Source organism: Notolepis coatsorum (genome assembly GCF_963971535.1).
Source record: "Notolepis coatsorum genome assembly, chromosome: 8".
NCBI classification, from domain to species: domain Eukaryota; kingdom Metazoa; phylum Chordata; class Actinopteri; order Aulopiformes; family Paralepididae; genus Notolepis; species Notolepis coatsorum.
Window position 1 is genome coordinate 73,939,627 of NC_140172.1, and position 15,053 is coordinate 73,954,679.

A 15,053-nucleotide genomic window follows, 5' to 3' on the forward strand; every position below is an offset into this window, starting at 1 on the left:
AGAGTGACTAATGTTATGATATGTGTTGTCCGCTAACATATCTATGTCTTTCTCTAAAATGTGCATTTCGCTTAGCAGAGCCACGTCAACCTGTTCTTTTTTCATCAGTGTGAGCACGCTTTTGCGTTTGTGTTGATTATTTATTCCCCCAGTGTTCCAGATCATTATATTCAAACTAGCCATAATCTATACATGTTGTGTAGTTGTTGGTAATGCTTCTGGAGTACGAAGCTACAATAGATATACATCCAACTATTGAGGTCCCGTTGAGAGCCGAGCTTAAAAACATACATATATACAAATAATAATCCCCTAATTCCCCCTCCCTCCGAGAGTCGTACAGGACTGTGTTCCATAGACACATCCTACGCGTATGACTCCCTCCCTTAAGCCAACGGGTTGCCCAAAATGAGCTTTCTAACCCTAATCTTCCTATGCTAATTGCCATAGGATCTAAAACGTTGATTCTAATTCAATAGAATGTCACTTTTGGTCTTGCGCCTTCCCATTAATGTAATAACAATAGTGTAAAAAATGAAAAATGAAAAATATACCTTCATTGATATATTCATTTGAACCTTCTACTAACTTATGTTGGAACCATCAGAAAAAAGAAAAGAGTGGAGAAAAATACTAACACCATAAAAAAGTGAGAATTAAAATAAAACTCAACAGAGAAAAAAATAAATAAGAAAAAAGAACTGATTTTTAGAGCTAAATTATGCAAATCCCTAAAGCAGTGGAGTAATTGTTTAAAATATTAGAATAACCTTGTCATGCTTATACCTTTAGATGTGGCTGATGTTTTTAAAACCTTATTGAACTTCCGTCACTGGATCATATGCATATACATACCGGATGTTAAAGTTACAGGCCTTCATTGTACGAGTGCAGTATATTCTAGAACAGGGGTGTCAAACTCATTTTCACAGAGGGCCACATCAGCATTATGGTTGCCCTCAAAGGGCCAAAGACCGTATAAATGTTAATGTAATGTAAAATAAATGTAGCTACTCATTTACATATTGTTAAACATGTTGTTTCTGTATTTATTACTTATTCAAGTTATACATATTGCATATGCATTTGCATAGATGTAAAAATATATGTTAGCTTATGTTATTTTAACAAATAATTTTAGTTTATCAGAACCCCATATTACTCCATCAATCAATGATCAAACCATTCAAGTAAATAACAAAGAAGAATATCATCAAATACAAGCTATGACATTAAGTTTGTTCAAAACCTTTTTGTCACAGTCAAGAGGGGCAGAACTAACAACTGTGAGCTGCAAAGAACATGTGGGACAGATGTAGCAGATGTTACAAAAACAAATGGCTGCACACAACCTTGCAGAGGCCATACATCCAACTAATGGAAGATAGTTTAATTAACTTTATACAACGGCATGCAAATTTCTCGATTCTGATTGGCCATTCACACGTCTTTATTGACAACAATCCACGGTCCTGGGCTCAGGACCCGCCCACAACCAAATCACATAACCCTCCCCGGCTCACTCCGGGAGAAAACAGGATCGCGGAGATCAAATGGTTATGTTGAAAGCACCATAACGACTAAATATGAAGCGATTCTGTCAAGGGGAATGTGTTAGTATTTTAAACAATGTTGGATGATGTAATTGATGGGTCTTGACTCAATCTAGAACAAAAGAAAAATCGCGGATTGATTGATAGATTAATTGATTGATTTCAATTTCTTCCTTCCTACTTTCTTGCAGCGTTCTCTCTCACACTGTCCGACGCTGGCGTACCCACAAACACACACACACACATACACACACACACACACACACACACACACACACATACACACACGCACACACACACTGTGACACACACACACACACACACACACACGCACACACACACACACACACTCCTGTCTGCAACAGCGGGGGAGTCAGACTGAGAGAGAAGCAGCGCTGTTTTAAGTGAGCATGGTCTATTGAATTGATTGATTGGTTGATTGCTAATTTTATTACTGTACCCCTGGTTTCCAACTGGTTAAGTTTAGGCTAAAAGAAATAAATAAAAAAATAGGGCGAAGAAAACGTTTTTTTCCTATAGGGCAAAGAAAACGTTTTAATAAATTTTCAATCAATCATTCCAATAATACACAGTTGGATGTGTTAGTTGGTTGGATGCACTTCAAGCTGCTTCCACATGAGGCAACTTCTCTCAATCATTCCAATAATACACAGTTGGATGTGTTAGTTTGGTTGGATGCACTTCAAGCTGCTTCCACATGGAGTTGTGGGAACTACTTTTTCTGGCGGATGGTTTTTTCAATAAATCTTCGATTAATGTGTGTTTATTGTATAGAAATAAGGTTGGATGAATCTGGCAGTTGTATAAAAGTTTTACACCACGTGCAGTCGTGATTTGTGACCAATAAACCATGCCTAGGGGGGTCTAACGACCCTCGGCTGCGCCTCGGGCCTAACAACCACCCCTAGGCATGGTTTATTGGTCACAAACCACTCCTGCGTGTGATGTAATGCTTAATTAATTAACAGATTGCAGAATGGGTACAGTACAGTACAATACACACAATTGTTAAGGGGATGCAGACCAGAGAAAGACTTTCGACTTGTTTACATCAGGGTCCCCCATTTTCAATTCGTAATGAAATTGCTATTATGTGTCTGCATGAACACACAACTGTAACTGTACTCAAAAATAACAAAATAAGGGTTGTCTCAGTTCACAACTATATTGGTCAAGTTTTGGGTGGGACTTGTTTGCGTCCCTACAGCTTCTTATTCAATTGAGCGAGATGCTCGGTTATGTCACACAGCCAGCTTGCATCAGACAGTTCAGACAATATTTCTTCAACCCTTTGTTACCTATTCCGCCTGGATCTTTTTTGTATTTTGGGCTCTAAAATTGTCAAAGAATGTCTGAGGAGTAAGTGCTTTTGGCTTTTTTCCTTTGTTACTTCATCAATACCTCAGATGTTCAACACACATGTATGTGTAAGAATGTGTAATAACTAAGGCTGTCAAAGCTTTATTAACGCATTAACCCACAATTATTTTAACGCCGCTATTTTTTAACCCAAGATTAATGTATACAAAAAAGAAAAAAGAAAAATGTTTTACCAGAGCTCTTGGGGGGCCACATCAAATGACGTGGCGGGCCGCATTTGGCCCGCGGGCCATGAGTTTGACACCTATGTTCTAGAAGGTTATAGAATACCCTTGTAAATTCGTAAACACTGCTGTTATGTTCCAGAATGATCTTCCTGCCCAGGAGTTATGACCTACTAGTGTTTTCCAGCATATTCCATTGTGCCCCGAGTAGTCGAGAGAAGAGTCCAGAATATTCCAGAGTGTTCCCAATGTCAATATTGGATTATTGCCTCCTCAGAGACCAGAAGTCTATAAATATAATGCATATCGATCCGTATTAAACACTTTGTGCCTCAGTGTTGCCAACATGCATATCAGCTGTTGCTTTTGTTGAGCCGTGGTAAAGTCATTCTAATAAAAATAATAAAATACAAAGAGTAAAAAAATTTAGAAAAAGAGAGATGATTAGGCTTATCTTCTGATTCGAGCCTATGTTGCGACCGGCCCCGGGGAACCAGTTTCATGTTGCTTCATGTATTCATCAGCGTCTTTAGGCGAGCGTAATCCGAGCCTATTACCATCTTCCCCCAAGATGGATAGAAGGGCTGGGTACCGAAGGCTTTGCATAAGATTTCTCTTGTATAATCTCTGCAGCACATCTTTGTAGGGGACACGTAGAGCAATGGCCTCCTTGCATAGATCCTCGTAGAAAAACACTGGTTTGTCACCATATTTCAGTTTCCCCCATTGATTGCGTGCCCCTCTGATGATCGCATCTCTTATTTCTGTCTTGCGCAGAGTAGCAATGATAACCCTCGTCCCGTTGACTTTTTGGTCTCGTGTACCGACTCTGTAACATTGGTCCACTAACGGCGCTGTGGGTAGGATATGTGTACCTAGAATTCCTGCTAACACAGTTGGAAATAAGTCGTCTGTGCAATTGACCGATTCATCCAATCCCACAATACAGATATTATTTCTACGGTAGTAGCGTTCGGTCTCGAGCCGCCTCTCCATTGCTTCCTTTTCGAGGTCTTGTATTTTCTTCCGAAGCGCTTTTTCCACCCGTTTTATCTCCTCCGCTACCTCTGTGAATCCATCGTTAACAGTCTTCTCGTTCTCTTGTACTTTCAATGTAATTCCTAGCACCGTGTTCTCCACTGCAGTGATTCGCCCGGCCTGTTCCGCGGCCGCTTTTATAACCTCTTCGAATTTAGCATCGATGTGTACTTTGAATTCGTCAATGTGTAATTTGAAAGCGTCCATCTGATCCTTCCCTGCTTGTATCTGATCCTTTATCAGGCTAGTCAGAGACTTGAAATCGGGTTGTGTAACTTCCCCGCTTGTATCAGTTGAGGTTGTAGGAGCATTGGGGGACACGGTGGATTTAACGGAAATTCTCTTCTCCAATTCCCCTGCTTTCTCTCTCACGGTGTTTGTCCCCGCCGTTACCGTTATATCGTCGTCTGCTGTCACCCTCTCGGGGCTAGTCGTCGTCGGTCCCGGTATGTTATTCGCTACCGTCTCCCCGACGGGGCTAGTCAACAACGGTACTGTTGTACTGGCGGCTGCTGTATCCTTCGAAGAGCGTGTCATGACTTGCGCCGTTGTACTGTCTATTCAGAGTTTCTTTCCACTCTTTTTCTTGTCCTTAGGTTCCATGTTGAATCTTTATTTCTTTTGATATAGTTAGTAGAAGGTCTTATTTAATATATACGATGTGGTTTAATTTCATTAGTGTTGTTCAAATAAGGTTTTTAAACGAAATTAACGTTGACGGGAGCGGAGCTGTAACCAAACGCGCCTCCTACATATTGCTGTCAAACCGGAAACCTGTGCGAAGCCGGTTTTAAAGCCTTGCTACATCCATCTTCTTTCAAGAACTAAAAGGTGACTATAGACGGGACGATTTCATTGCTTCACGTGTTTTGATAAATCACCTGTAAAAGTCACCTTGAGCTCTTGTTGTGATTGGAGGATCAAGAAAAGAGGGCGGGGCTTGAAATAGGTAATTCCCCCTTACAGGACATCCCATTTCTGCTGCTTCAAGCTCCTGGTTAGTTACAAATATTTGGTTTTCAGGATGAACTTGTCACATATTCACAATATCTGGTTTCATTTGTTTTGTTTTTCTATGATTGATAGATATCCACTTTTATTCATTTGTTTGTGTTACATAATATACATTTTATATTCTTCCGTTTCTTTGGTTTGGTTTATCTGACAAGCTTCCTCTTAGTCAGCTTCCTCAGTCTACATAAAGGTCAGCTTCCTCAGTCTACATAAAGGTCAGCTTCCTCAGTCTACATAAAGGTCGGCTTCCTCAGTCTACATAAAGGTTCAGTCATGAATGAATGAACAAATTAATGAATGAATGAGTGAACAAACTAATGAATGAATGAGTGAACAAACTAGTGAATGAATGAGTGAACAAACTAATGAATGAATGAGTGAACAAATAAATGAATGAATGACTGAACAAACAAGTAATGAATGACTGAACAAACTAATGAATGAATGAACAAACAAATAAATTAATGAGTGAACAAACTAATGAATTAATGACTGAACAAACTAATGAATGAATGACTGAACAAACTAATGAATGAATGACTGAACAAACAAGCAAACAAACTAATGAATGAACGAATGAACAAACGAATGAAATAAATACTGAACGGACGGCATGAGAATACTCCACTTACTGTACGAGGCGTTTGAGGAGTTTGCACCCATGGTAGTTGGGATACAGGATTTCATTCTCTGCCTCTGTTGTTACTATGGGAACCACCTCTTCAAGAGGAAGAGGAGCGGAGAGAGAGAGAGAACATCAGGGGAGAGAAACGACAGCAGGCATAAGATCCACAACATAGACAGGGCCTGGCTCCCACAACACAGACACAGGGCCTGGCTCCCACAACACAGACACAAGGAATGGCCCCCACAACACAGACACAGGGTCTGGCCCCCACAACACAGACACATGGCATGGCCCCCACAACACAGACACAGGGCCTGGCTCCCACAACACAGACACAGGGCCTGGCTCCCACAACACAGACAGGCTCCCACAACACAGACACAGGGCCTGGCTCCCACAACACAGACACAGGCCCTGGCTGAGCTCTTGATACAAGGACACTAGACAACAGGTAAATATACGTTTTTGTAATCACTGTATTTTGTGGCTGTACAAGGTTTGTTCATGTTGGTCTGTAAACACTGGAGAAAAACGGATCTATATGGTCAAATTGACACCGAGTTAAGACAGTTCCATCTAGAGATGAAAATCACAGATTGGGGCTTTAAACCTCATTAAAGAATATTGTAGAAGTTATTAGCTATTGTATTTTTTCTTACAAAATGGTAACTTTAAAACAATTTTATTCATAATATTTCGGTATAAAACCCTTCATCAATTGTATTTACAAATAATTGTGTTTAACCTGCTTGACTCGACTAAACGGGTGAGCTTTACAACATCAGGATGATTCATACGTCTTACTTCCTGTGTGGCGACACCCGCCCGCCCCCCCATCTGGCACCTCGGTGGCCTAAAAAAAACAAACGCTGACATGGATTTGCCAACGAGTCTCCTACCTGTCTGGTTCTGCTGGAACAGCCCCGCCACCAGGCATTTGGCAGATTCGATGGTCCTCACAATGTTAGTGGAGCGCACACTAGGAGAGAAGACATACTAGGTCATGAGAGGCAGCCAACCTGAAAATAGTGGGGAGCGTTTAGGCCCATATTCTTTGTGCTGAACTCACAATTTGCAATGTATTAACCCTTTCACTGCCACACTACAGAAGGTTAACCTTCTGTTGAGGAAGGTCGACCTTCCTCAACCTCTCTCTAACCTCTCTTTCTATCCCTCTCTCACTGCCTATCTATCTACACACTGGTAATGGTGGCCATAAGGGGCTGTGTGGTAGGATATGTAGTGTGAGAAATATTTTTGAGGGATGGCTCTCTGTTTGCTCCCAGCTTCCTTCTCTAACAATGTTCATTTCCCAAATATATCATTCTATACTGATGAAGGTGAATCCTGAAATCCAGAATATATAATTCTATACTGATGAAGGTGAATCCTGAAATCCAGAATATATCATTCTATACTGATGAAGGTGAATCCTGAAATCCTACTATACTGATTCAAGTTCAAGTTCTTTAATAGTTGTCATACAGAAGTACAGAATACTTTCATACAAAATGCTTCTTACTGTTACGCTCCAGAGACTGTGCTAGACAAGATAGTATCAAATAACATAATAACATAATATAGCATGAATTTAGAAGAAGAAAAAGAGGTCACAGTTGTTCGGTATAGACATATGTACAATGCGCCCTGATGAAGGTGAATCCTGAAATCCATACATCAGAAACCGGAATATGTTGCGTAATGTTGCTAACCTATGTTGCTAACATTAGATTGCTAGCTAATTGGTTGACCGTAATGCACGTTCAGCACTATTGGCTACTATAAATGCCAATCAATATCCACGACAAGTCCCTCCCTAGCTTCCTGTTTTTACAAGTAGCGTGTCCAGGGATGAAACAACAATGCTTTTAGTAGAATTCACGTTGCGCCCTATAACTCAGCCTCCCAGGAATTAGTCCGGATCACTCCGAAACTATACTTATATTCACCACGGGATAACGCGTGAACGTATTCATGAAAAAATGTATTGTTTTTTGCATCTTGGACAGAAGATAGTTACTGTCAAATGACCATAGTATTGTATCCATAGGTATAATATAGAATATAGATATAGCTCTACAAACAAGGTGATGCACTGCTATCTTTTAAAGCGTGGCCTAGCTAGAACAGGATGAGGGTAATAGCTGGCAGTGAATGAGTTAATAATAATAAAATTAAATACAGAATAAAAATTAAATAAAAATAAAACAAGTTAACCTCTTAACACATCCGGTGCCGTTAATGTAGAACTACGTTTCTGTCGCCCAACCGTTGAGTGCCGGAAACGTAGATCTACGTTTTTCTCACGGTATTTCTTTTAATCGCCATTAGTGTTGTCACAATACTGGAATTTCAAATTTCGATACGATACCTAAGTATCGATATTCGATACCATTTTCGATACCACAGGGAAAAAGGTTCAATCTTAAAATGTAAATTATTATTATTATTCTTTTTTTTTTCTTTTGTTGCTGGTTGATTCTCCTCAGCTTCTCTCTGGTACTATAAGAGAAGATAAATATAACACTTTTAAAACTATTTGTTTATCTTTAGATCCCACATTTAAAAATAACTGTTCATCTCACTTCAATCATTTTTATTGCAGAACATGGTATTTTCTCAAGCAGACAGATGTAAACACTAATCTGTGTTGCATGTACCTGACAAACTGAACTGTTTGTATTACAGTCATATTCCGACTTAACTGAATGCACGTGTGTGTGTGGACTACTGTACTATTACAGGTATTGAAATGAACAATGCAACTTCCTTATACACATTTTTATTAAAAAAAAATTTATGAATAATTAAATATCGATATTTCGGGAAATGAGCATTGAAACAGTTTTAAATATTCAGAATCGATATGCATCGATTTTTCGATATTTTCGACAACACTAATCGCTATTGCCATTCATAATTCAGCGGGGCACCTTGTGCATACTGTTCTGAGTGTGTCTGAGCTGGCAGACGGTCTTATACCGCCCTCGGCCATTATTGCACTCCATTAGGAACGGGGTAGTTTCTTTTCTCTAGCGAGCTGCGGCGTGGGGGCGGGTCCTAAAGACTCGGTAAAACACACGCTTGTAGGAATGGTTTGGACAACTGACCCCGCCCGCCCGTTATTGTGCAATGCCCAACAACGTCGAAGACAGGATCGCTGTGGATAACTGGAATGGCGATCAGATAATTGGATTATTTCTTTTGCATTACATCAGATACAAGGTAAGAACACTATATATAAATTTGATCGTTAATCTGATATTTATTTCTACCCCGATCGACGCCGTCTCTGTGTGTGTGTGGCTGTTTTCCGTTGGGTGCAGGAGGGGGGGGGGGGGGGGGGACACACGCCGGTCTAAAAACCACATTGCATGCTTGCACGAGGAAGGATAATAATGATGATCTAGCATTGATTTCAGGCAGATTCGATAATCAGGCGAAAAATTACGCGTTTATTGAATTACCGTACTTTTCGCACTATAAACCGCACCTGAATATAAGCCGCAGCAGCTAAATTGAATGATGTGTACATATATAAGCCGCACTGGACTATAAGCCGCAGGTGTTTTAATGTTTAATTACCATATGTAAGGGTTCGTGCACAGAGGGGATTGTCGGGAAAGAGATGGCTGTTTGAGGAAGCTCCCATTTATTAACATTTGTTTAAACAGGAACGATAGCCAGTTAGCCAGCGCCGGGTACAGTAGGTAGCAACGTTGCTGTCATAACGATAGCCAGTTAGCCATCGCCGGGTACAGTAGGTAGCAACGTTAGCTCTCATAACGATAGCCAGTTAGCAGCGCCGGGTACAGTAGGTAGCAACGTTAGCTCTCATAACGATAGCCAGTTAGCCAGCGCCGGGTACAGTAGGTAGCAACGTTAACTCTCATAACGATAGCCAGTTAGCAGCACCGGGTACAGTAGGTAGCAACGTTAGCTCTCATAACGATAGCCAGTTAGCAGCGCCGGGTACAGTAGGTAGCAACGTTAGCTCTCATAACGATAGCCAGTTAGCAGCGCCGGGTACAGTAGGTAGCAACGTTAGCTCTCATAACGATAGCCAGTTAGCAGCGCCAGGTATATATAGGTAGCAACGTTAGCTCTCTTAACGATAGCCAGTTAGCAGCGCCGGGTACAGTAGGTAGCAACGTTAGCTCTCATAACGATAGCCAGTTAGCAGCGCCAGGTACATATAGGTAGCAACGTTAGCGCTCATAACGATAGCCAGTTAGCAGCGCCAGGTACAGTAGGTAGCAACGTTAGCTCTCATAACGATAGCCAGTTAGCAGCGCCGGGTACAGTAGGTAGCAACGTTAGCTCTCATAACGATAGCCAGTTAGCCAGCGCTAGCCAGCACCTGCGAAATAGAGTGCCAAACTGATTATATCAGACGTTGATATCAGGAGCTATGAGTAGCTAGATAACATTAGACAACGCCTCATGCAGCCGAGCAGAAGGTGTGGTGCAGCCGAGCAGAAGGCTCGGTCCCCCATGGTGCAGAGTATTGCAGCTTTTGGGTGCTCTTGCCAGGAATCTCGATGAAGAGTCCGTTAGAGTAGTCCAGTCTTGAGAAGACAACGGCATGGACAAGCTTTTCTGCGTCTAACAAGGTTAAAGTGGGACAGAGTTTGGAGATATTTCTTAGGTGATAGAATGAGGTCTTACAGAGGTGTTTTATGTGGATGTTGAAGGTCAGGTGGGAGTCAAACCGAACAGCCAGATTTGTGACTAAGGGGGAGAGGGGGATGACCTGGGCGTCAAAGGTGAGATGGGATATGGGTGAAGATGAAGACTGAACCTGGAAGTGAGAAGTGCCTCGGTTTTTTTGCTGTTTAGTTGGAGGAAGTTGCTGTTCATCCATGCCTTTATCTCCTCAAGACAGGTGGTGAGGCATGACAGAGCTGCAGAGGGGCAGTTTTTATGTAGAGTTGTGTGTCATATGCATAACAGTGGAAGGACATTCCATGTCTGCCGACACGACGAGGGGGAGCATGTAGGTAATGAAGAAGATGGGACCAAGAACCGACCCCTGCGGAACACCACAGGTGACAGCGAGCAGCCTGGACTTGTATCATCCCAGTGAGACATATTCAGTCCTGCCTAAGAGGTAGGACTGGAACCACTGCAGTGCATGGTCCGACAGTCCAACAGGGTTGTGGAGACGCTCCAGGAGTGATGGTGATCCTGCTTCAGCGGTCATTAGCAGGTCATTCGTCACCCTGAGCAGAGCTGTTTGTGCTATGGGCTGATCGAAAGCCTGACTGGAACTTCTTAAACAGAGTGTTATATTTAAGGTGGTCCTGGAGCTGGGAGGCAACTACCTTTTCCAATACCTTGGATAAGACGGCAAGGTTTGCAATGGGCCTGTAGTTGGCAAGAACCTCGGGGTCCAGGGTGGGCTTCTTGAAGAGGGGATGGATGATGGCAACTTTGAGGGCAGATGGGATATGGCCAGTTTGAAGGGAGAGGTTAACAGCCTGGGTGATGATTGGGCTGATGCTGGGGATGTATAATAATAACTTTATTTGTATATGTGTTATGTATGACTTGAGCAGGGCAGTTGGAATGGGATTCAGGGTGCAGGTAGAGCTGCCGCGATTACCGCATTACCGCGGTATCGCTGTTACATCACGGCCACCGCAGAGTAGGCTGAATACCGCGTCACCGCTGTTTTTTATAATAATAATAATAAATTACCCTCCTCTCGTTGGGCTTGCGGCTCTGCAGATATACTCTACTCCTCCATCGAGGTTCCAAGCGACCCTATTGGGTACCAGAAAAGTCACGTGAAACATTGCAGACCACTGATTGGTCAGAAGAGACGCGTCACACGTTTTTTACGTCCTGAATGTCAGCTCATCACAACACGGCTAATAACGTTAGCTTTAACTCTCCGCCGGAGTGGACTACCATCGCTCTTCAGGAGTACTAAACGAGACATAATGATTTTACTGTCTGCAACGAATGTTATAATAAAAGCCCTTCGTTCTATACACTTGTCTGATTGAAAACTTTATTAACAGACCGCAGAATGGGACAACTCAGCACGCTCTGAGCAAAGAAAGGAACTGAGATATGAATAGAGTATTGCTTGCCTTGATATGGTCCGGTAAATACGCTGATGTTATTGAACGTATAACTATTAGTGCTGTCAAACGATTAAAATATTTAACTCGATTAATCGCATGATTGTCCATAGTTAACTCACGATTAATCGCAAATTAATCGCATTTTTTATTTAAAATTTTTTTTTATTACCTTAAACAGATCTTTTTCAAGTTCCAAGTTTTAATACTCTTATCAACATGCGAGTCAACAAATGCTTGCTTTGTGCAGCCATTTAACACAAAAGGATGACCCTCATGCATTGCAAATTTGCATCAAATTCAAAACAGAGTGATGCACAAAATAACTTAAGAAAATAATAATTTAAAACAATGAATAAAGTGTGCATGAAATAATAGGGGAAAGAAAACGTTAGGAACTTGTTACATTCACACACACAAGGGCTGATTAATCACACACCCCCCTCTCTCCCTCACACACACACTCTCCCAGCTCTTTTTCTCTTTTGCCCCTTCCTCATCTCTCTCACCCCCCTCTCTCTATATATCTCACACACACACACACACACACACACACACACACACACACACACACACACACACACACACACACACACACACACACACACACACACACACACACACACACACACACACACACACACACACACACACACACACACACACACACACACACACACACACACACACACACACACACACACACACACACACACACACACACACACACACACACACACACACACACACACACACACACACACACACACACACACACACACACACACACACACACCAGAAACAAACATAGTATCAATGAGAGCATCAATAATACACCTGAGTGAAGTCTAGTAAAAAGGGGTGGGTGGGGGACACTGTACAAACAAAACTGTACATTGGAATATTGACAAGACCATACTTGGTAATTTACTGTACATTGGAGGGGGTTGTGTTCGGACATTTACAGGGGCCAGTTTCGAGTTGCAGTCTCCCTTAGGTGTTTTTTTAGAGTGTTTTTGAAAGTGGGTAGTGATTCACATTCCTTTACAGCTTTGGGTAGGGCGTTCCACATTGATGTGGCATAATTGCGAAACGTGTTTAGTCCCTTGTTTGAGCCGAATCTGGGTTTAACATGATTTGTGGAGCTCCCTCTGGTGTTGTGATTGTGGTATTCACTGACCTTTGGGAAGTATTTTGACATGTACATGGGTACCTTGGTCGTGTAGTGTATCTTGTAGACCAGGTATCTTGTAGACCAGGCCCATTGCAAGTTGCTGTACTCTGTCGTCTACTCTAAGCCATCCTAGGTTGTCAAAGTGGGCAGGGGTGAGGTGGGTTCTAGGAGTAAGGTCAAGCAGTAGTCTGACCAGTTTGTTTTGAGATGTTTGTAATTTTGTTTTTAGCGCCTTTGAGGTGCTTTGGTACCATGAGGTGCAAGCATAGTCGTAGTACCCTTGAATGAGTGCTCCTGCCAGAGTCTTCAGGGTATTCTTGTTTACCAGTGAGGAGATCCGGTACAAGAATCGAGTTCGTTGGTTGACTTTTTTTATTACATTGGATGCCATTTTGTCACAGGAAAGATTTGCCTCTAGGATGGAACCCAGGTAGGTAATATCTTCTTTCCTTGTGACAATATTGTCACCCACTGTAACTGAGAAGCCGTCGGTCTTGCTGAGTTTGTTATTTGAACCGAAGAGAATGGACTCTGTTTTGCCCATGTGTAATGATAGTTTGTTATCAGCGAGCCATATGCAGATTTTGCCTAGTTCTGAGCTGAGGGTTTTTTCAACCTGTAACTTGTTCTTGTCAGAGACCAGCAGGGCTGAGTCGTCCGCAAACAGGAACAAGTTGCAGTCACAAGCTGACGACATGTCATTTGCATAAATTAGGAACAGTAGCGGACCTAGTATGCTTCCTTGTGGAACACCACAGCTTACTGTGAGGGGGGGGGATAGGGTACCGTTTACCTCCACCATCTGCTCTCTCCCCTCCAGGTAGGATTGCATCCAGCTCACTGATAGACTATCAAAACCAATTGCTTTTAGCTTGTCAATCAGAATGGTGTGATTGACAGTGTCGAAGGCCTTTTGTAGGTCCAGCATGACCATGCCGCAGTATTTGCCCGCGTCCACCTCTTGTTTGATGTGGTCGTTTAAATAGAGAAGGCATGTTAAAAAGAAATCCGCCGGCCACAGAGCCTTTGTCTACCGCGCTCCCTACCTGTGGAACAAATTACCTGCCGTCATCAGGGGCGCCTGCTCTGTCGAAGCTTTTAAATCCCTGCTTAAGACTCATCTTTTCTCTCTCTCCTTCAACCTACCTTGATCTCACCTGGTCGGGGACTGACCTTTAGATTAATCTGTGTAGTTTAGTTATGGTACAGGGTACTACATGGTACCACTGGGTAGTTTACTATAGGGTAGTTTAGTTAGGGTACAGGGTACTACATGGTACCACAGAGTACTACATGGTACTGCATGGCACTACAGGGTACTACATGGCTCTACATGGCACTACATGGCACTACAGGGTACCACAGGGCACTACAGGGTACTACATGGCACTACAGGGTACTACATGGCACTACGGGGTACTATAGGGTACTACATGGCACTACAGGGTACTACATGGCACTACAGGGTACTACATGTCTGCTCCTTTGCAGCACCACAAACATGGGAACTCTCTAATTCTTCCCCCCCCCCCCTCTTCCCCCCCCCCCTTCCCCCCCCTCCCTCCCCCTTCTCTCTGAGTGCCCGTCTCCTGGCGCTGACTAAGGTGATGGATGCCTCGGGGTCTTGGCCAAGATTGTAGTGACTGCTCTACATGCACCTCCGAGGCCTTGGATCAGTTATTCACCGCCGTCTGTCCGTGGTCCTGTCAACTGATTAACAGTATTAACAGACTGTTAACAGATTAACAGTCAACGCGGTTTCATTGCTGGGTTAAGTACTTCTATTCTATTCACATAATACGCTTACTTCATATATCTACTCCATTCACATATATGCCTACCACTTGTATCTATTGCTATGTCCGCCTACTACAATCTCATGAGCTGTCTAACGCCTTCCCGTCTCCCTGTCTCCCTATGACTTGCTGTCCTGGAGTGTTGACCGGAGTGTTGGACGTCCCTTGACGAAGGCCGGGAGATTGCGACCCCCTC

General features: G+C 42.7%; 1 protein-coding gene across 2 annotated transcripts in view; it reads right to left on the reverse strand.

Moving 5' to 3' along the window:
* The window catches only part of acp6 (acid phosphatase 6, lysophosphatidic), a 111,308-nt gene that overhangs the window by 47,450 nt on the left and 48,805 nt on the right, over window positions 1-15,053 (reverse strand). For both annotated transcript variants that reach the window (XM_084320174.1, XM_084320173.1), the window contains exons 5-6: window positions 6,698-6,777; window positions 5,803-5,890 (exon numbers count right to left, since the gene is read on the reverse strand). In XM_084320174.1, coding sequence (XP_084176300.1) covers window positions 5,803-5,890; window positions 6,698-6,777 — 168 coding nt within the window. The remainder of the gene's footprint in view (window positions 1-5,802; window positions 5,891-6,697; window positions 6,778-15,053) is intronic.